This window comes from Corythoichthys intestinalis, chromosome 8 (assembly GCF_030265065.1).
Source record: "Corythoichthys intestinalis isolate RoL2023-P3 chromosome 8, ASM3026506v1, whole genome shotgun sequence".
In the NCBI taxonomy this organism is placed as follows: domain Eukaryota; kingdom Metazoa; phylum Chordata; class Actinopteri; order Syngnathiformes; family Syngnathidae; genus Corythoichthys; species Corythoichthys intestinalis.
The window spans coordinates 31,487,226-31,510,724 of NC_080402.1; the positions used below are offsets into that span (position 1 = coordinate 31,487,226).

General features: G+C 39.5%; 1 protein-coding gene across 1 annotated transcript; it reads right to left on the reverse strand.

Moving 5' to 3' along the window:
- Positions 1 to 1,533: 1,533 nt before the first annotated feature.
- LOC130920401 (zinc finger protein OZF-like) lies at positions 1,534 to 18,149 on the reverse strand. Its single transcript, XM_057843593.1, has 3 exons — positions 18,013 to 18,149; positions 9,890 to 9,944; positions 1,534 to 4,648 (listed from the first exon to the last, which is right to left on the reverse strand). Exons 2-3 carry the CDS (start codon positions 9,933 to 9,935, stop codon positions 3,381 to 3,383), a joined length of 1,314 nt encoding a protein of 437 aa, XP_057699576.1. The 5' UTR covers positions 9,936 to 9,944; positions 18,013 to 18,149; the 3' UTR covers positions 1,534 to 3,380.
- Positions 18,150 to 23,499: the final 5,350 nt, after the last annotated feature.

A 23,499-nucleotide genomic window follows, 5' to 3' on the forward strand; every position in this document is an offset into this window, starting at 1 on the left:
TTTGTTGGACCTGTAGCGTCTGCCGGAGGGTAGCAGGTCAAAGAGGTGGTGGCCGGGATGAGAAGGGTCCTTAATAATGTTAACAGCTCTTCTATGGTAGCAGGAGCATGTTATGTCCTCAAGACTGGGCAGAAGGCAGCCGATGATTTTCTGGGCTGTGTTGATGACTCTCTATAGGGTCTCCGGTCTGCTGCTGTGCACCCAGCATACCACACCGTGATACAGTATGTCAGTATGCTCTCCACAGCGGCTTTATAGAAGGAGACCAGCAGCTTCTGTTCCAGGTGGTTTCTCTTGAACACTCTCAAGAACTACAGTGAGCTGGAACCCATTAATTCATTTTGACGTGCTTCATTGTGTTCATTTTAACACGCTTGGCATGTTTTTTTGTCTTACTTTTCTTCTGTTCTTTGTCCCAAAGTAAAATGTGAATGAGCTTTAAATTGGTGGCACAAGTGAAGTAAAATTAGAGCAATTCAGGTGATGCAATGCCCACAGTTAGCAATGCACTTTCAGCCTTTTGCTGGATATGAGCAAGATACAAATACAATGAAAATATTGTTAAGTTGCAAACAGACTCCAGCAACTCGCAAAACTCACTTGGCTAAGGAGCTAGATGCGATGGCTCAAGTATTTGATCCAGTCCTCCCTGGTGAGTCGTTTCGGCCATGCCCCAGTGGGATAAGACCCCAGGTAAACCCAGGACTTGCTGCAGAGATTGTTTCCCACCTGGTCTGGGAACACATCAGCATACCCCTAGTACAGCTAGACAAAGTAGCTGGGAAAAGGGAAGTCTGGGCTTACTTGCTGAAGCTGTTGCCGATGGATCCTAATCTTGGATAAGCATATGAAAAGGGATGGAATTCTATACCATTGTAAAATGTAACATTTTAATAAAATCAATAGACATCTTTAATTGATCGTTTTTTGAAGCAATGCAGTAGTGTGCCAAAATGCAGTGTCCTGAAGGACTAACAACAAGGTAAACCAACTATATAGAGTCCTATATGTAGCCCTTATAATGTTTAGCTTTCAAATTAAAGCTCATGTTTAAAAAATATATAATATATATATATATATATATATATATATATATATGAGGTCTGTACCCCTCCAACTGCTCTTAACAAATCAATGCAATGTGATGCCAGTACTGAACACATCCTGAATATCCAAAATATGCATTATAGCAGTACATAAACCAAATCCAATATGAAAGCAAACCTGATATCAATAGTGGGTGTTGTGGTTAGTTTAAAAAAAAGAAGAAAAAAAAAATGCAAACCTGACAGGTTTTGGTCCAATCTTTTCAGTCCCAGATTTACAACGAGCGGGACATTGTCTTGCACAGATTAAATCCTGTTGTGAGAATCTTACCATTTTTTTATTTATCAAAAGTGAATTAGGCCAATTCAGATATATCCCACTTTTAAGGGTTATGCATTTCAGCCTTTGTAAAAGTCTGGTTAATACAACAATGTGACATCTTATCTGGGGAAAATAAAAAGTGAATACTTCATTTTGAAGAAATGATGGAGGAAAAAAAGATCATTTTTTTATTTTGACACAGTTCACAAGTAACAATGACAGCAGGATATTGGTTCATGTTAATGGTAAAGCATGCAATATACACATTTGGTAAGGTTTTCACTAACTTCAATATGCAGAAATAACTTAGAAGTCCCTGTAAAGTGAAAATGCCTCCTAAATTTGACACACCAGAGAAGAATGTTTTTCATATATATAGTCACATATATAGTTTGCAATTTTTGCAAATTTTCAGCATTATCTTCAACAAATCTCTGAATCCACTTTACAGGGTCTCTCAGGGCAAATGTGGCTGAGATCAGTTACGTCCTGTTACTTGACACTAACTTCATCTGCATTGCTGTGTTGAAAACAAACATCGCAGTTCAAAAAATATTTCATATATGACGCCAGAATCTGACACTGACTTTACACACCTACAGGGCAAATGCCCATTAGCAGTTGCAGCAATATTGGTATTTGCCAGGTTCTGCGGACAAAAAAAACAAACAAACAAACAAAAAACCATTAAAGATAACTTATGAAGGGATGATCTGTTCTGTTTGGATGTGGTGGGTTGTTTTATAAACACTTTCCATAGTTTTATGCCATCAAAAATTAATTTCATAACTATATGCAGGGTCATGGTCACATAAGGCAATCTGTCTAACACACCCTGCAAAAATAACTAAAAGTTGAACATGGAATTGTAGTCAAATGTCGATCTCTACTTCAGCGGTCTCAAACTAATTCCAAATGGCCGCAGTGTGTCCACGTTTTCATTCCAACCAAACAATAGGACAGCCTTTCACCAATCTGGTGTCTCACAAGTAAAACCGATCGATTGCAGTCAGGTGCTGCTTGTTTCAGCAGAAACCTCATTGGTTAAAGCAACACTTAACAACTTTTGGTTATTTTGGCAAGGCCAGTGGACAAAAACGGCGGTAGTGTTTCGCCTAACGAAACAGACCTAATTTCCCATGTGAACCTGTGCAAGTGTCGTTAAGTCTTCATCTCCTGGTCGCCCTGAACTACATTTGTGTTTCCAGTGGCTGTGTGAAGGCAGAATAGCGATGAAGTAATGAATCTAATTGTGGCTAAACAATATCATAACTTCATTATTCATCATTAACTTGGGATATGAACAGTATACCCCTACCCCCCGACTGACGAATTACAGATCCCGACAGAAAAAATAAAAATTCTGCCAAGATACCAGTACGGGCTTTCGAGTTCGACTTCAGTCTTTGTAACAGCTGGGGAAGCGCGAAGTGTCGTATGCTATAAAGCAGGCACATTTTTTTTCGTGTGGCAGCGATCCTACCACCATTCTCGTAAGGCAGTGAAAGAGCTGTCATTCAACTCCCTGTAAGTCGATATTTGACCACAAAACTTAAAAATGTTTCATGAGGGTTGAGAATTTGTTAAGTGTTGCTATAAACTGTCTGTGCTGGATCCATTGGAATGAAATACTGCACCCACTGCACCCCTTTGCGGAATCAGTTTGAGACCCCAGCTCTACTTGTACTGTGCACAATGGCAGTCGTGCTTAAAAAGAAACTGGACTTTCCCAAGCTGGTTTTCATATAATTGTTCAAAATGCCTCGACTAGTATGACTGAAGGAAAGAAAAGGGATCTACTCAAACTCTTGATTGTTTTTACTTTATGCATTACCAAGGGCACAGTCCACTCATTTCAAACTGAACTAGTGTTTCAAATGCCGGTTTGGCTTTACATTGGAAGAGGCAATCCTACATAATGTCCAATATAATATCCTTAACTCCTATAAATCCACTGACGATGACAAACGTCTAATCATGTGGTACTTTTCATCCATCGCTGTGAATTTAAATTAGTTTGTCACTATGTCCAATCCATTTGAACTGGTAGGGCTTGCAGAAAATAAACGTGTACTGCACTGACTCTCAGTGAGTGCTTCAAAATCTTGTAGGTCTTTGGTGGCATCTCTCAACATCTGCTTGTGAGCGTGAGTTCTGCGGTGTCTGCTCAGACAGTGACTCCAGGAAAAGCTTCGCCCGCAAGGCAAGCAGAGATATGGCCTCTCTCCGGTGTGCACTCGCTGGTGCAGGTTGAGCGACTTGAAACGAGTGAAGGTGGCGCCGCATTCGTTACAAGAATACTTCTCGGGCCTGACATGCACGTTCTTCTCATGCTCCTTCATGTTGCCAAGTTGCGAGAAGCCTTTACCGCACACGGGGCAAAGATGGGGCTTTTCTCCCGAGTGGATGAGCACGTGAATGTTCAAATCCTGGCGCGAGTAAAATCCCTTGCTGCAGGTGATGCACGCGTAGGGCCGCTCCCCGGTGTGGCTCCTCATGTGTCTCTTGAGACTCTCGGACCGGGCGTAGGAGCTGTCACATTCGCTGCACTGAAATGGCTTCTCTCCAGTGTGCGAGCGCTGGTGCCGATTGAGTTCCGAGGCCTTGAAGAAAGACATGCTGCAGTCGGGGCAGTGGTGGGGTTTCTCCGGGTTATCCTGATGAGTCTTTTCGTGAGCTTTGCAGTGACCCATTTCGGAGAATCCCTTCCCACAAAAGGAACAGGTGAAAGGTCTCTCGCCCGTGTGCATTCGTTCATGACGGATGCGTCTGTAAAGTTTATCAAATGTCTTGGCACAGAAGGAACACTGGTGTGGTTCCTTTGGTTTCCTATCATGGATGCGTCGATGCCGCGCGAGCCTGGAAGGCTTGTTAAACACTTTATCGCAGTCTGCGCACGGGTGCTCCCTTGTCCTGTTGTGAGTATCCTGGTGTCGTAGCAGTTTCTCTTCTTCTTTGAAAGTCTTGTCGCAATGCTTACAGTTATAGAGAGTCTTTAAGGTCCTTGGCCTTGTGTGTACAGATTGGTGACGGTTAAGCTTGGAAAGCCTATCGAATACTTTGCTGCAAAGAGTGCAAGAATGGCGCTTTTGTTGCCTTGTCTTGGGCCTTTTCTCTGTCTTTTTGTCTGGCTGTTTTTTCTCAGGCTTTTTGTCAGACCTTTTCTCAGCCTTTTTGGCAGACTTTTTGTCCGGCTTTTTGTCATCTTCGGAGCCAGAGATAGTAGAGTCATCGCTGTTATCAGGTTCTACGATATACTCAATGTCGAATGCTTCGGCACCTGATGAGCACACCAAAGAATCAGTATTTGAATTAAAAGTGTAGCATAATTTCATTCAACATTGCCTATCCTATTCTAAGTCGGGGGCGATATATACAGTGGTACCTCGATATACGATCGCTTTGACACACGATCTTTTAGACATCCGACGTATAATTTGACTCGGCATTTGTTTCTACATCTGACGACATGCACTAAATACGACGTTTTTTTACAGTTTCTTTGTTTTGCCGGAAGACGGACGCACGGCTGATTTTCTTGTGAGAGAAATCAACGCTGCATCCAAAAAGGTTAGTGCAAGTGGAGGGAAAAAAAAAAAAGGTGACGCTTACCATTCAAATAAAGATTTGAATGACAGCAATATATAAGCATGGTGTGTGCATCCATGAACTGGGTCGACAGTAAGGCCGTAGAATGTCGATCTCGGCCGGCGGTCCTCCTCCGTTCGCCAGTCTTTATAAGTTAAGGTGACAATTCTTATTGTGCTAACATCGCCAAAGAAATTGCCAGCTTCGCCAGGTTTCTAATAATTTATTCCATCAACTCGCCTAGTGTCCGCTGCTGTTGACGCCAGGATCGAAACAGAAAGTAAAATAGTTCACCGTCACGTCAGCCCCGCGGTGCGTTCAGGTACAGCAAAAAATAAAATAAAAATAAAAAAAGTCCGCCACATTAGAACCCGATTTGTTACATTATTACAGATACTACTCCTATTATTATTGCAATTATATTATTGTTATTCTGATTTTCATTCATAATTTATTTGTTTTGCTCTTTATAATTGCTATTTGCAATAGTAACAGCAGTATTTATTAAGGATTTAGTGTAGGTTTTTGGGCTGTGGAAAGAATTAATGGAATTCTAATATATTCTTATGGGAAAATCCTGCTCGACGTATGACCATTTCGACTTACTAACAAGGTCCTGGAATGAATTAACTTCGTATGTTGAAGTACCACTGTAATTTTCTTTCATTATCTAATACCTTCACACAAGATGTTTGAAAGTGCAATGAGACATAGACTTCACTATCAGTTCACGGGAAACGGTAAGGGGCCTATTTAAAAAAAAAAAACTGAAAATTCAAATATTTTCAAAATCAAAGATGCTAGAGACCTAAAACTACAACAGGCACCTCCCTTTTGCATATATGAGTCGCCATGAGCAGCAGCATAAAAAAATTCATAGTCGTTCCCTTTTAAAATGCTGATAAATCATTTTTTATTATAAGTTTAACAAAACAAAATGGCTATAAAATCTTCAAAAAACAAAAAAAAAAAAAAATCACCAAATACAGAGATATCACCTATATTTTCAGGATCAATAGCAATATTTAATAGAGCTGGGAATCTTGGAGCACCTAACGATTTGATTACAATTCAGAGGCTACAATTCGATTATAAATCGATTATTGATGGCCCTCCCTCATTTTTAATGTTTCAAACATTAGTTCCAAAATTGTACAAAAATCCTCTCAGGTTAAACCAAGCTCATATTTCAGTATTAAGTTAACAGTTCAAGATAGTAAATAAAATACTCAATTCCCCATTCTGTAATGGCAGCTTTAAACTACATTCAATTAATTTGATTCTGTGAATCAACCGCTAAAGTTGTTAAAATTGTTCCTGTTATTCCATAATTTCCCATCTGTCTACTTTCACCATGTGTTTTAAAACTGTTTCATCATTTAAAGATAGATTCAAGTCAAGATTTTGCCGATTTCGGAGTATTTTGGATAAAAAAGTTAATTAGGTTCGCTCGGAAGGTTCCCTACAACAGCCTTCAACTGCTTTAAGATGGCGGCTGTTTATTAACGCCAGCAAGTCTGGCATTTCGCATCTAGTTCTCTATACATGTGCTAACGCCGCCATTGTCCGTCATTTCGCATCTAGTTCTCTATACATGTGCTAACGCCGCCGTCGTTCATCATTTCGCATCTAGTTCTGTATATATGTGAGATCTACCATAGCATTATGTGGCAGTAGTTTGTAGCAGCTGTCGGCCGCAGTCAGGTATTGTTTTTTTTATCTGGCGGCATGAGTTGAATTGAAATATTAACTTTCGGTCCATTCTTCATTGCTTCCCGATGACCGCGTTGACCGTGTTTTAGTTCCGCTTTATCTGGTATAATTAAATAATCGGAATTTGGATGTTTGTGAATCGTTCTCGAATCTTCCACGGCTGAATCGCGAATAATCTAAGAATTGAAAATCTCGCACATCTCTAAAATTTAACATATCATCTAAGTTTTGCCCGAAATAGTGACTTAATTTTTTTTCGACATAAGTTTCAACAGCTAATAAATCAGTCAATTTTCACATCACAAACAAAATACTTGAGGAAAGCATGCGGAATCATCTGAATTTTACTCAACAAAAGCTAAATTAACATTTTCTATATACAATTACAACTTATTTAGGTCAAATTCCGATGTCACTATTGCCTTAGCACGTCTTACTGGTTATCTGGCCCTCGTCATTTTTAGATTGAAATGGCTATTTGAATGTAAAGTTACGCTATTGTGTATGAATAGAAATCCAACAAATCGGCCATCACAAAACAAAGAGCTTTTTAAGTTGAAAAGTCTTCTAAATAAATGCGTAAATCCCGGAATTTCTATAGATATAAATGTAAAATAGTCTAAATTCTTGATTAAAAGCAAAAACAACAGTCAGTTATCATTCATTTTACGTAAAAATTCACGTTTCAATGTGCATGCATGGGGCTATTTTATATATTACCTTGAATCCTTGACCAAATCACTCGAGACTAGAGCTTTCCCAAACGACTATTTTTCTCCCGATTAGTCAGCAGACATTTTTTTAACGATTAGTCGACTAATCTAATAATCTAGCACCACCCTTATTTTTATTTATTGTGTGATAAATTGACTTATTCCATAGCGCGACAGGTTTAGCAACTTCAATAAAAAATGTCGTTAGTTAGATGGACTTACAATCTGCCAGCTTGTTGTCTCCAGTCGTCTTCCAAAATTACAACTGGGTGACGGCGCTTTAGATGTTCATTCACGGCTGACGTGCAGCCAAGCTTGGCATTGAAGAGACAGGACACAACAGTGTACCCTCCTTTGTTTCGTTGAAATAAGTCAATGTTTTGGTCACTCGGGTGTGCTTTTTTGGCTTTGTGCCGCTTTCCCTGCTTGCAAACAGAGCGTCCGCCATTCTCAACTTTCCGCGCATATATTTTTTTGCTCGTCGAGGCATTTACGTCTTCGATGACGTTGACTGCTCAGGACAGCTCTACTTGAGACTAGGGGTGCAACGGTTCAGTTAGCCCACAGTTCGGTTTGAACCTCGGTTTTGGGATCACGGTTTCTGTTTGCCTTTTGCATTTTTATTTTTTTAAAAACTGCCTTTATTTTGCTTTTAAGAAAATGAAATAAACACTTAAAATGTAAACATTTTCGACTGTTAAAATGCCTCTTAGCTACTTGGCTGGTTTAGTGACTGACTACTGAAATACACACACAGTAGTAAAAGTTACTTGGCAAAGTAACTGGTGTTACTTTTCATGTTTTTTTTTCCATTTCTTTCAAAAAAACAAAACAAAAAAAACATAGTAACCTTTGCTATGTTTGGAGGTCATTTAATGTTCTGAATCAACTGTTGAAGTTGATAAAATTGCTCCCGTTTTTGCATTAGTTCCTTTCGGTCTACTTTCGACATGTGAAAATTTTAAAACTGTTTCATCATTTAAAGACAGACTCAAGTCAAGATTTTGCCGATTTAGGAGTACTTTAGATAAAAAGTTACTTAGGTTCACTAGGAAGGTTCACTACAACAGAGCCTTTCTGAGAAGTTTAGTGCTCTAAAATGGCGGCTGTTTACTAACGCTACCGAGTGTCATTTCGCATGTAGTTCTATATGCATGAGATATCTAGGCGTAGGTTGTAGGCTGTCGGCTACAGTCAGGAAATATTGGAGTCAACTAGCCTAGCATCACGTTTGCTACAGCGTCACAACAAACACTCTTCCCTGTCCGTGTCTCTTTTCTCGCGTCATTCAACCAACGTATTAACAAACGGAAGAAAAAAACGTAATGCACGAAAAACGTACAGATTTTCAACGTAACGTACAGCGTACACATTTAAAAATCAGTGCTCACTTGTACAAATTGCACCGAGACCGTACAACTTGACAGGTATGAATTATAGTGGACCGTCACAGTTAGGTAGTAGCACGGGACGTCCAACTATCAGTTGTCACAGCGAAACTATGTGCTTTAGCGAAGTCATCTTCGATGGCTTTGCGTGCCATTTCGTAAATGTCAGGGAATACGTTGTTGGAGAAATATGTCCGCGAGGGAACAATGTAACGTGGGTCAAGCGTTGCAAATAAATTAACGAAGCCCGCCGTGCGTTTTCACTGGTGTCATCTCCGGTGTTGTCCTGCTCTGAGAAAGTGATATCTGTGGGTGATGCCGGATGAGGTGCCGAAATCATGTTATAAGTGTTGCCATTAGCATAGGGAACAAGCGCTGCGCAATGCTTGCAATTTTTTTTTTTTTTTTGCAATATTTTCTCTCCCTCCTATTTTCTCTCCCTCCGCATTGTAGTCCACGGGGAAACCGAAATGTTGCCACACCGCAGATTTGAAAGAAGCCAGTGCTTCCTCAAAATTCGGTCTCTCTACTCCTCCGCTCGCCATAGGTTTTTGTTTTCTTTGTTTCACTTGCACTTCGCTCGTAAGCGAGAGAGGGCATTACTTGGTTTCTATTACACAGGTGCTTGACAGCGATCGGACATTTACTTGCGGCGGGGCGGAAATTTCTCCACAGCTGTGCTTCACATCGCACACAGAGCTCGACCAATTCATTCCACAAGCGTTCGGAATAAGTTAATTGCAAAACCGAAAAGTGCGGTTTATAAAGCCGTATTGAACCGTACGGTTCGGCTTTGAACCGCAAACCGTTGCACTCCTACTTGAGACACTCCTGCCTGCTTGTATGCACTAAAACTTTGTCCTGTTTCCACCTAAATCCTGCATTAGAACACAGCGTGTGTTTTGAGTTTATCGGAGTGAAAGCTGCCGCGACGCTGTCTGGACCGGCCCCCTATGGGAAGCCGTGGCGCAATCTCTCTAGGACCTGTCTCATCAACTGATAGTGAAGTCCATGAATGAAGGGGAATCAATTTGGTGTGCAAAATGCCAATGTGTAAATTATGAAGAAGCCTCACAAAGAAGCCAAAAGGTCTTAAAATACAAAAAGGTCAATACTTACTTACATCTGAGGAGTGATCTGTCACGGATGAACTGTCATCCTCCATGGCTGGGGCCTTGCAAAACACCACACACGCACTTAATATTACGTTACATAAATAGTGCAAAACACTAACAGTAGTCAGGTTTACATGCAGACTTTTTGTCTATCTGAATCAATTTTCCTCCGAACGTAACTGTTGCCTTCAAAGATATTTTCTTATTATAAAATTGCAACATATGCACCTAGAAATAAACCAAATTGGTTTCATGCCAAATATTCCCAATATTACTCATTGGCTGCCATTGACAGTGCGAGACATACATTGACAATCCATTTTAACTGGAAAAGGCTGCCAGCGACTCTCCCAGTCAGAATGAATTGGAACCTCACGCCTTCAATGGCATTGAAAAGTGAGCATTCACAGCCAGTCTTCTATCGTTGTCAATAGAAAGCAATAAATTAATGGACAATCAAAAGAGCATCAAAACATTTGCTGATACAAAAAAACATTTCTGTGTAGACATGGCCTGTTTTAACAAAATAGCTCTGGGAAAATCCCAATCATGTCAATTTTAGGGATTTGAAAGGGGCGTCCTTAGAAAAATTAGTGGTATACAGAGCCCCCCAAATCAATATTATTGAATTACCTTTTTTGTGAAAAACGGACATCTTTGTATATTGTGACTAAATATTGCCATCTAGTGTATTTGTTGAGCTTTCAGTAAATTATACTGCAGCCATGCCCAAATGCATGATGGGAAGTGGAACCATGACTGTGCGTAGTGCTACCAATTAGGGCTGGGCGATATGGCCTTAAGTACGTATCACGATAAATTGAGCAGATTTACCTCGATAACGATAAATGACGATAAATTCGCCCAGCCTGACTGTTATACAATTTGAAAATTGTAATCAATGCATGGAAAACAATTGAACCGTTCCTCGTTAAATTTATTTACCAGCTTTCAATTTAACAATTGCACATGCAGTTTAAACATTAAGTATTAAAAAAATCTTGTAAACAATACGAATTCTAGTGTGAACATTTATAACAGCTTGTGTGACTTGAAAAATGTACAACATTATAAAAATCAATACTGTGCAAACATGTCATTCTAACAAATGACTTGCAGCTTTAACAGTACACTTCAGACAACTTATTGGTAATGGCTGCTGTGACATAATTATTCAACACAAGTGTTTACGTCAAGGTTTTAGGTTTTCTTTTTTTCCGATTCCGTTCTGGAACCCGCCAAGAGTTTACTTAAAGTGCCTGTGACACAAAAAGCATGTTTATTTCATAATACACGCGGTATTTTATGCCCCTGAATGATATGGACCGCTTGGATGTGTGTGGAAGCGATCGCTATTTTTATATAGTTTTTTTGAATCCCGCGCCATGAAAATGAGTGACTTCCGGCTTCGGTCTTGCATTGAGGAGGAGGGCGCTGTGACGTGTACGGCAGAAGACGTCCTCTTCACGCTACAGTGTACTGTTGTGTATGAGGACGAAGGATTCAGCTGATTTTGCGGATTAATACGTTTATTTTTCGCATCACGCCAGCCAAACGGCTGCAGAAAAATTATTCTGTATGAGGGAGAGGCGTATCCACCTTTTTGGAGTTTCAAAAGGTTCCCATTCACCGTGGATATTGGCCAAGCCCTACTACTGTGGGACCATTGGACTTACGAGGAAGTGTTTGTGTTTGTTTTGTATTATGTCAAATACGAATACAGCGATTACAAAGTAAACACTACAAACTTCCTTTAAATAAAGGACTACTTACGTTTGATCATTGATAGGCATGTAAAAAGCTCTCCTAATGCTCATTAGCAGCAGCACGTTAGCTGCACAACAACTCCAGCCACCCTCCTCCGGGAACGAACTGTAAATTGCTCTCAGCCAGGCCGTTTGCCGATCCGCGAAGACAATCGACAACCGGGTCGTCATGTCAAATAATCCAGGCTAGTTATGTGTGATTTTCCGCTTCGAAGACTTTGAAACATCACTCTGTCCAGGTCAGCATGTCGGCTAGCTGTCACGCCTTCTGGTTTGTTTACATTCTCCGAAGCCGGGGAAGGGAAATGACATATGTCCGATTTAGGTGTCATAAAATATCGTTCGGGAGGTGCGACAGTAAAGGTGAAGTCGACAGTTTTGACCATTATGGAGTAATTTTGCCATGTCGTCCTGAATAAATGCATTTTTATTATTTCATATTCCATTGAGCACAAGACTGTTATTTGTCATGACCATGCCATTTATTTAGCAATTGGGGAAAATACTTGGATAAAAAGAATATCCTGTAAAAAATATTGAAGTAAAGAGACAGAAACAATGACATTTTGCCGCTCTCTTCGTCGCGTTTTCCTCGTTGTGAATAGTTCCCCCTTGACGGGCTGACTGGTCCTTCTCAAGCCATTTATATTGCTATTGGGGAAAAATACTTGGATAAAAAGAATATCCTGTAAAAATATTGGAGTAGAGAGACTGAAACAATGACATTTTGCGGCTCTCTTCGTCGCGTTTTCCTCGTTCTGAATAATTCCCCCTCAATGGGCTGAATAGTAAAACCGATGAGCCCAGTCTACCGCTGACGTCATCCACCTGTTGGGGACGCTAAAGCCCTATAATGGTAGGCGTGGCTAACCGGCAGATTAAAAGACTAATTTCTCATCATCTGTGCTTTGCTAAATTGTTGCATATAGTCGAATCGTCTCAAAATATGATTCTAATTCACATAATAATGCCATTTAAGACTTTTTTTTCTCGTCTCGTATGCTCTTTAATGTCGGGTGAAAGTTTGGCGAAGTTAACTTAAGCCCGCCTCCATCCCGTTTACTTGTAGCGTTAGCCGCTAGCGTTAGCCTATCGGGCTGTTTGGCTTCCTGAAAACCACGTGACTCCATACCTAAGCAAACTGTCTGCTTTCTTAAAGGGAAATGAACATAGCCGAACAACACAGAGACAAAGACTATATTTTCTTGTTTTATTAAATTACCGAATTTACCGACATGGTCAAAATTACGTCGATCATCTTGAAGAATTTCGGCAACGGTAAATTTTCGGTTTACCGCCGTGCTCTACTACCAATTGATATATCTTTTCTGCGTTGGGAAATAACATAAGGTGTTTAGAAAAAGATCATTTGCTACCTTGCTTCCCCACATTGCTTCCCATGATATTTCTAATCGTAGGGAGAGGGATTGTAAGGCTTTAGCCAATTAAAAAAGGCTCCAAAGGCTGTCAAAATTCACTCTACTCATCTTACGCTGCCTTTTATCTCTCTATATAGGTAAAACGGCGCCATTACGGATTGAGCGCGACAATGCGTGAGTGGGTCGTGCAGCACATGCATTAATTGCGTTAAATATTTTAACGTGATACATTTTTTAAAAAATTAATTACCGCCGTTATCGGGATAAATTAGATAACCCTACCTTAAGCCTAAACTAAAGACTCTGGATGAGTGTAACATATTATGTCTGTAACGTTAAACAAAATTACAAAACGATTTAATTAAAAAAAAAAATACTGTATATATATTAAAAAAAGGCATGGCTGATATTTTTTTGCCGATTCAGATACTTTGAAAATGACGTGATGGGACCCAATCGTTCGCGGTGCCGATCGATTGGGACATCTCTACTTATTATTATTGTAACATTGCCAAATAATCGCCAGCTTTTTAATAATTTATTTCAGAACTTGTGCAACATAACATAGCTACTGTCCACCACAGCTGAACACTCTCACTCTGTCACGTCAGCCACGCGGTGCATTCAGGTACATCACGCAAAACACACCCGCCACTTTACAACCCGATTCGTTATATTATTATAAGTATTACTATTATTACTATTGTATTATTATTATGATTTTTATTCCCTTTATATGGTCTGTGTACCAGCAGTATTTATTAAGGATTTAGTGTAGGTTTTCGGGCTGTAGAACGAATTAATGGAATTATAATGTATTCTTATGGGAAAATCCTGCCTGACATCCGACTATTTCGACTTACAAACAGGTCCTGTAACGAATTAACTTTGTATGTAGAGCAGACATGTCCAAAGTCCGGCCCCGGGGCAAAATGCGGCCCGTGGTCAAATTTCATCCAGCCCCCAGCCTCTGTCATAAAATCAATAACGTCTGGCCTGCACACAAACTTAATAAATTGGTCAGCAGTACTGCTACCAGCATATGAAGTAGTTCTCACACTAAATGCTGCTCCTCATTACCTACTCAAAGGCAGCAGCACTCTAAGCAACATTACCCCGTGTGACCCTTCCAATTTTCTAAAATGGCGACAATCAACAACAACAAAAAAAAAAGAAAGTTGACTGCGACGGCCGACGCTTCAAAGATAGGTGGAAATTGGACTATTTCTTCACTAAAATACGCAACAACTGTGTCTGTCTCATTTGCAGAGACAGTTGCCGTTTTTAAAGAGTTCAATGTGAGGTGATACTATCAAATAAGACACGCTGACATGCACAACAACATTACGGGGAAGATACGCCGTGAGAAATGGAAGCAACTTGAAGCTAGTTTAATTTCACAGCAGCAGTATTTCGCAAGAGCCCGAGAGTTAAAAGAGAATGCCACAAAGGCTAGTTGCGAGATTGTTGAAATTATTTTTTAAAAATGATTAAGTAGGGCTGTCAAATTATTGCGTTAACGCGCGGTAATTTTTCAAAATTAATCATGTTAAAATATTTGTCGCAATTAACGCATACACTGAATGACACGTTCATGCGTTGCCTCAAACAGTTTACAATGACGCCATTTTTGCACATTGAGAGCGAAAAGGCGGAGAAATGCAAGTGGACACAGGCATTCATTGGACTGCGCCTTTTATTGGCTTAACCTTTGGCAGCCACTACTAACAGTGATGGTTGCCCAACTTCCCATCAAGCATTTGGGCGGAACAAGAGACTTTTCTCTTTTTCTCAACACACTTAATTGAACACAACGCAGAACATCTTGTATACCATTTGCAGCCACTACTGACAGTCATGGTTGCCCAACTTCCCATCATGCATTTGGGAGCACCAGTTAAGTCGCTAGTCTCATTCAGTGAAAGCACAACAAAAATAATATTCCTATCTCTCAAAAAAAAAAAAAAAAAAAAAATGTTCACAAAAAGAAACGCACTCAATGCAAAGAGAACTGGCATTCCCAAACAAAACAGCTATGCAAAATACACATAAAACTTACTCAGACTTTGCCTTGGCTAGATTTCTAATTTAAGAATTTTACAGAAAGAATGTTAATAATATTAATGCCATCTTGTGGATTTATTTTGATAATAAACAAATACGGTACTTATTTACAGTATGTTTACGTCCGTCTTGTGTCTCATATTTCCATTGCAATAATATTTTACAGAAAAATATGGCATATTTCAGAGATGGTTTGAATTGCGATTTATTACGATTAATTTCTAAGCTGTGATTAACTCGATTAAAAATTTTAATCGTTTGAAAGCACTGTAATCAAGCAAATGTGACACACAGAATGGCTTGCTAAAATTTGCTTAACCCTTTAACACCTAAGCCTATTTTGGCCGAATTTGCATGCATTTGATGTTGCCTTTATATTTCAAAGAAAAAAATGTTTCCAATAGCCAAGTTGGGTCCCTTTTTTCAGGACACCTTGAACTTCATGTCCAAACTGTTGTTTTCTTCACTGACCAATTATAATCCACATTTTGGACCCCAAAAGACAAAAAAATCCCCAAATCTTTTTTCAAGATTTGTAATGTTGATGTCCCATTGACAACCAAACATGCTCGACCAACCGTTTTGAAGCTTGATAATATTTATTCAACTTGTTAGGATAAACATTCAATAGAACAAAATAAGATTGAATAGTTTTATGTTTGACAATTCAACACAAACAGCAGGTATGGTCATAGGCGTTTTTGGCCTTTACACATACTATGGTCAAAACAGGTTATATACGGTGCAAAATAGTGAGAAAAAAGATTATATATATCATCTAACACACACAAAGGGTTTGGAGGGTATCTCTTTGTGAAGTTAGGTGTTGTACCCATCACCTTATCAAAAGTATATACATACATGCAATCAAGCTTCTCGAACACACATCTACATAAAATTGAAACGATTATAGTGAAGAAAATATATATATAACATTGAAAAAAAGTTTTTAAAAAAATACTGACAAGTAGTTCAGTTCAATTCAAATTTTTAGGCATGCGACCCAATAATTTTTTTTTTTTTTTTTTCGCACTCAATAAAGCTTCTTCTTGAACAGGTCACGGAGCTGCGTCACACACAATGTCACACAGCCTACTCTTTCGCCGTTTGCGCGCTGCTGTCACTTCTACTCGCCGAGACGGCGACTCATCCAAAGATAACAACGACAAACGACAATACGGCTCATCTTCTTCCTTGAGTTAATGAAATAATGCATTAGCTTGCGCTAAATGTAGTTCTAGCTTTATTCTGCACGTTTCAAAGTCGCTCGCTCAAACCAACCGGCCGTTGCTTGCGTCGCATGCCTCCCTTTCATTAGTTAAAAATGATCACATTCGGTTTGTCCGTCTTGACATAACAACGGCTGTTGGGATATGTAGTCTTTTGTGCTGCTTTCGGTTTTGAAAAAGGAAAAGAAATTATGGAAATATGGAGATAGATACATGGTCCACGCAGCGTTTTAATGCATATTTATGAGTGCAATAAAAATATAAAATTCAAATGACATTATCTCCCGTTTTTCTTGGTCGATTGACTTCAAATAAAAACTGGTGTGGACATCAACTTCCGCACTTTCAAATTAGACCAACCAGCGGCACGTGGGACACGTAATTACAGCGTGACGAAGCTTCAAAGACTATATGCGTAAACGCGTAGCTGCCAACACGTTCGGTGTTAAAGGGTTAACTTGCCAAACTTTTTGCAAAGGGGGCCAGATTTGGTGTGGTAAAGATGTGGGGGGCCAACCTTGGCTGACGTCCTTTATGTAGAACAATATATTTAAGCACATTTTAGCAAGCCATTCTGTGTTTTTTTTTGCTTCATTATTTTTTTTTGATTAATAATTTCAACAATCTCGCAACTAACCTTTGTGGCGTTCCCTTTCAACTCTCGGGCTCTTGCGAAATGCTGTTATGCTGCTGCTGTGAAATTAAACTAGCTTCAAGTTGCTTCAATTTGTCGCTGCGTATATTCCCTGTAATCTTGTTGTACATGTCAGGTGTCCAATTTCCACCTATCCTTGAAGCGTCGGCCGTCGAAATCAACTTCCTTTTTTTTTTTTTTTTTTTTTTTTGTTGATTAGAAAATTGGAAGTAAAGAGTCACATGGGGTAATGTTGCTTAGAGTGCTGCTGCCTTTTAGTGGGTAAATGAGGAGCAGCATTTCGTGTGTAAACTACTTCATATGCTGGTAAGAGTACTGCTGACCAATTTATTAAGTCTGTGTGCGGGCCAGACGTTATTGATTTTATGACAGAGGCTGGGGGCCGGATGAAATTTGACCACGGGGCGCATTTGACCCCCGGGCTGGATTTTGGACATGTCTGACTATGTTTGAATAATATTAATAGTCTAATAATGCTTTTCATGTAAATCAATTGTTTGAAATTTTAGAAACATACCTGAATACTGGAGGTGTTATTGATTACATGGCAGCCAGTACTATTTAATGAACTAAGAAACCAAACGCTGATATTCCTCACGCTAGATATGATGCTGCTTAATAGGAATTGGGCCATTTACGGTGATTTGGTGGTAATTTCAACCTCGCCGTTAATGTAAAATAGTACAGACGATAATCTTACTGTATTTTGGTGATACAAACCACGTTTCAAGACAGTAAAACGCTCAGCTTTATGACGCTAACCCATGCAAACAAAAGCCGTCCTCTAAGCACGCAAGATGTTTCATTTTTTTATATTCGCATATTTTGGAGTTAATACTGACGCTAGCCTTTCATGGTTGGTGGGAATCATTGCTGGTATAAGAGCGGATATTGTTCTTTGTGTGCAAATACGCTCGGTAATTGAACTGTGGAACTGTTGTTAGCATTAGCTGCTCCGAGACAAATAAAATAGCAAGCTAACATCAGTACACCGTTGAGACCGTCATGAAATAACGAATGAATACAAAACCTACCTCTCTGTTGACACGGTAATGCAGAGGTTATTGTTTTAAGTTTAAAACTGACTTGGTTAAAGTGAAACAGGCCGAAACAACCATTGCTAACCGGAGGCGTGGTACCTTTTTAAAAACTGCCCCCCATGTTGAAGCTGCGTCACTGCTGTGGTGCATTTAAATGCTCAGTGTAAACTCGGAAAACGCATAAACATTGCATGAACCATCTTCAAGTCAAGTTATTCATTAGTGCTGTGTTTTTCAACCGGTGTGCCACGAGAAATCATCCAATATTGCATTTTTTCTTTTTTTTTTCTTTTTCTTTTTTTTCCTACATTGTCAGGCGGAGTTGCAGTTGGAAGGAAGGAGTAGGTACAAAGTTCTCGGTCGTGTGCAGATGAGCGAGGTATTCCTCGTGTCGCATTCAAGAACCGCTCGGATTTGTAGACATCAGCCACCTTGCTGTCCGCGTCAATGTGGACCCCAGCATGTCTACTGTAAATCATTTGTTTAGACCCGTCATCAGTGTTGTTAATCTTACTTTAAAAAAGTAATTAGTTACAGTTACAAATTACTTCTCCCAAAAAGTAATTGCGTTAGTAACTCAGTTACCTGAATGTAAGCGTAATTAGTTACTTGACAAAGTAACTAGTGATAATTTTCTTTTCTTTTTTTTTTTTTTTTAAAAAAAAAAAAGGTCACACAATGTGAAGTTTATAGGGACAATTGGCCCCAGCCCAATTCTTTACCCTAAACTTAACTAGACACAGGGGTATTGCGGACATTGCGATAACTAGATAATAACCTTAGCTATGTGTGGAAGTCATTTAATGTTGTGAATCAACCGTTAAATTTGTTAAAATTGCTCCCGTTATTGCATTAGTTCCCTTCCGTCTATTTTCGACATGTGTAAGTTTTAAAACTGTTTAATCATTTAAAGATAGATTTAAGTTAAATTTTGCCGATTTAGAAGCATTTTAGATAAAAAGTGACTTAGGTTCGCTAGGAACGGTCTCTACAACAGAGCCTTCATGAGAAGTCTACAGCTTTAAGATGGCAGCTGTTTACTAACGCATCTAGTTCTTTATTGTATATGTTGCTAATGCCGCCGTGTCGGGTTATTTGCATCTAGTTCTGTATATTCTGTTTGTGATATCTACCGAAGCATCATGTGGGCGTAGTTTGTAGGCTATCGGCTACAGTCAGGTATTATTGGAGCCACCTAGCATAGTAGGATCGCGTTTGCAACGGCGTCACCCTCCCTTGCTTCCTCCCCACTCCTGCTCTGCTCTCTCGTCTCAGTGAGTCCGTCTTTCTCAGACATTTCTCGCGTCCGTCAACCAACATAGTAACGCACGCCTTTCCCTCCTCAGTAACAGTAACACCATTGCCAAGATGAGAAAAGTAATTAATTAGATTACTCCAGATATGTCCAAAGTGTGGCCCGGGGGCCAAATGCGGCCCGTGGTCAAATTTCATCCGGCCCCCAGCCTCTGTCATAAGATCAATAACTTCTGGCCCGCACACAGACGTAATAAATTGGTCAGCAGTACTGCTACCAGCATATGAAGTAGCTTTCACATTAAATCATCCATGTCCAAAGTGCGGCCCGGGGGCCAAATCCGGTCCATGGTCAAATTTCCTCCGGCCCTCAGCCTCTGTCATAAGATCAATAACGTCTGGCCCGCACAGCGACTTAATAAATTGGTTAGCAGTACTGCTACCAGAAAATAAAGTAGCTTACACACTAAATGCTGCTCCTAATTAACCCACTAAAAAGCAGCAGTACTCTAAGCGACATTACCCTGTGTGACCTTTGACTTCCCAATTTTCTAAAATGGTGACAGTCAACAACAAAAAAAAGAAAGTTGACTGCGACGGTAAACGCTTCAAGGATAGGTGGAAATTAGACTATTTTTTCACTAAAATACGCAACATTTGTGTCTGCCTCATTTGCAAAGAGACAGTCGCTGTTTTTAGAGAGTTAAATGTGAGGCGATATTACCAAACAAGACACGCTGACATGTACGACAAGATTACAGGGAAGATACGCAGCGAGAAATTGAAGCAACTTGAAGCTAGTTTAATTTCACAGCAGCAGTATTTCGCAAGAGCCCGAAAGTCGAACGAGAACGCCACAAAGGCTAGTTACGAGATTGTTGAAATTATTAAGAACAATTATAAAGCAAATGTGACACACAGAATGGCTTGCTAAAATTTGCTTAAATATTATTGTTCTACGTAAAGGACGTCAGCCAAGGTCGGCCCCCAACATTTTTACCACACCAAATCTGGCCCCCTTTGCAAAAAGTTTGGACACCCCTGGATTACTCACTACTGAAGAAAATAACGCCATTAGTAACGACGTTATATTCTAACGCCGTTATTAACAACATTGCCCGTCATGTGTCGATATACACGCAAGTGTCCTTTCTATTTTATCCATACGTGACAACCATCAATCCTCCCCCTGTGTTTTATTCCTACACATTGTTGAGGACAGCAAGGTGGCTGATGGCTAGAGAGCAGAGCAGTTCCAGAATGCAACACGAGCAGCTCTCCAACAGCGCCATGGTGCCAAGCAAGCTGTACTATATGCTATAATACAGTTTTGATATTCAAAATCATTCTGATCATGTCTTGGCTAATATTCACATTTGTTGAGATTGTTTGGGTTTTATTTTATTTATTTATTTTTGTTAGCTGTTGACCCCAGTCAATGCCGACGCACCATATAACGCATCACATGTTGCGCCTTCTAGTGGTCTAAGGGCATCACAACTATATACCCTACCCACCGACGTCACAAAACCACGTGCTCGCTGTGTGGTTCCGCCCACTTGTCCGTCATTTTGTCTCTGTATTAGCATTGTTTTCAATTGATCGAGGAATTTAAAATGCATTTCATGGAAGACCCGGTGCTTTCTGATGTCATAAACTCACTGGATGTGTTGCATAAAAGGCGTTATGTGGAAAAGCTTCGTTCTATACAGTCGCCAGATCCATATTTGATGCCCAAATCGATGTTTTTCGACCCACTGTCTTCGCCCTGTCTGCCTGACATCTGCTACGCTGATATTTACAATTATCTTGTCCACACAAAATCAGCCTATTCCCACGAAAATTTGAAAAACTTCAAGAGCTTGGAAGCTTATAAATACTTCGTTGCTGGTTGGGTGAAACAGGTCCTGGTTCGGCAGGAATCTATCTTGTGCTTGGAAAGGTGAGTTACAAAATTTTCAATTCAAAATCTTTTGTTATTGCTAATATCCACTGTCAAGTCTAATGTATTTCATGTCGTTTGTCAATGGAGTTAAGGCTTTTAATGTTTATATGGTTTAGCGATAGCACTCTCACTACATACATACGTGTATGTTGTCGGCGATTAGCCTAGCAATGATCTTAATTGTGGTTATTTGTCAGCCCCGTAGACGAGGCCAGTTTCTTTCACTTGGTACCAGCTAAATATTATTCAAAAAATAACGATGGTGGAAGAAAGGGAAGTCACAAACATCTTGAATTTGAAACTATGTCGTACTACGTCGTATGTTGTCGGCGGTTAGCCTCGCAATGATCTTAATTGTGGTTATTTGTCAGCTCCGTAGACGAGGCCAGTTTCTTTCACTTGGTACCAGCTAAATATTTTTCAAAAAATAACGATGGTGGAAGAAAGGGAAGTCACAAACATCTTGAATTTGAAACTATGTCGTACTACGTCGTATGTTGTCGGCGATTAGCCTCGCAATGATCTTAATTGTGGTTATTTGTCAGCCCCGTAGACGAGGCCAGTTTCTTTCACTTGGTACCAGCTAAATATTATTCAAAAAATAACGATGGTGGAAGAAAGGGAAGTCACAAACATCTTGAGTTTGAAACTATGTCGTACTACGTCGTATGTTGTCAGCGATTAGCCTCGCAATGATCTTAATTGTGGTTATTTGTCAGCCCAAAACCCTCTAAGTATATCTTAAATGCATCTTACAGGATATAAATTGACTACTACATAGTCTGTGGTGATTTTTTGGTGCCCAGTTTTCACGTCGAATTGCAGCCGTCCATTTCGCTCTCCTCTTTGGATCCCTCGGAATACGGTAAAACTTCAAGTCTCTCCTTCCATCTTCTCTGTTAGTGCAACCAACAGCCACACACGCCTTCACCATTTTGATTACTAATGTTAAGGAGCAGAAAAACACGCCGTAAATAGGAGGAATGTACGTAGCCGTAACAGGTTAACACTATGTTTTGACGGACAAGTGGGCGGTACCATTCAGGAGAGCGGAGTTGTGACGTCACGTGGGTAGGGTCTATAGGTGGGTAGTAACGCGTTACATGTACTCAGTTACATGTACATGAGTAACTTTTTGAGAAAAATGTACTTGTAAGAGTAGTTTTACTAAGCCATACTTTTTACTTTTACTTGAGTAAATTTGTGAAGAAAAAAACACTACTCTTTCTCCGCTACTTTGGGATACACAGGAGTCGTTACATTTTTCCTCTTTATTCTACATATTCAATTTATTATTTATTTTCTTTCCAGCGATGCCAAGAGTAGCTCCACCAATTTCACCAATGAGACGTTGCAACATTTATCACATGACTACAATATACCAATCAGACATGACTGCAATATACCAATCAGACACAAGCTTGCCATTCTATGATCATGGCAGCCTGTTCAATCACGTGGCATCTTTAAAACACTGTAAAAAATAAAGTATTTGACTTAGAGCGCTGCCCTCAACATGGCTCAAAAGCGCAGATTTTAACCTCTCTCCCAGTCTTTATTTGGCACCGATTGACCACTGAAAACCGGAGATATGATCCTTTCAATTTCGTAATAGTAACCATGAAGGAACTACAGTATTCACTATTCAAACTAGGATTTGTTTTCTCCACTAGAGGGCACTCATTCGCTTTGGACGGAAAATGCTTCATTTCTGTCATTTTTTTCTCTTGCCAGAATTCAATGATTTTTATTATTTATTTATTTTTTGTATTTCTTTGACTTAATGTGGTTATGTAATGGGTTATTTTACAGTATCATTGTAACAACAGTTAATATAGATAACTTTGTGCTGAGAAAAATAAAATACCACTCTTTAAAAAAAAAAAAAAATAATAATAATAATTAATTTGTAAGCAGTTACTCAATGTTACTCAATACTTGAGTATTCTTTTCACCAAATACTTTTTAAGTTGTTCTTGAGCACATTTTTTGGATGAATACTTTTACTTTTACTTAAGTAGTATTATTTTAAAGTAACACTACTCTTGCTTGAGTAGAAGTTTTGGCTACCTACCAACCTCCGATCACAACAAGTCATGTTTTACTTTTCCATCCGCCATACATGCAGCCAATACATGCAGGACAATATATTCTAGTAAATTCAACATAACAACTCATCACATTATTGAATGTATATCAAATTTCATAAGAATGTTTGAAAACGCTAGCTTCCAGCATCCCGCAACCCTGACAAGGATAAACAGCATTGAAAATGTATGTAT

Bases quoted from the DNA above. Each gene is read 5' to 3' on its own strand.
- LOC130920401 (XM_057843593.1), bottom strand. From the start codon at position 9,935: ATGGAGGATGACAGTTCATCCGTGACAGATCACTCCTCAGATGTAA. The intron at 4,649-9,889 runs GTAAGTATTGAC...TGTGCTCATCAG, and splicing joins AGATCACTCCTCAGATGTAA to GTGCCGAAGCATTCGACATT.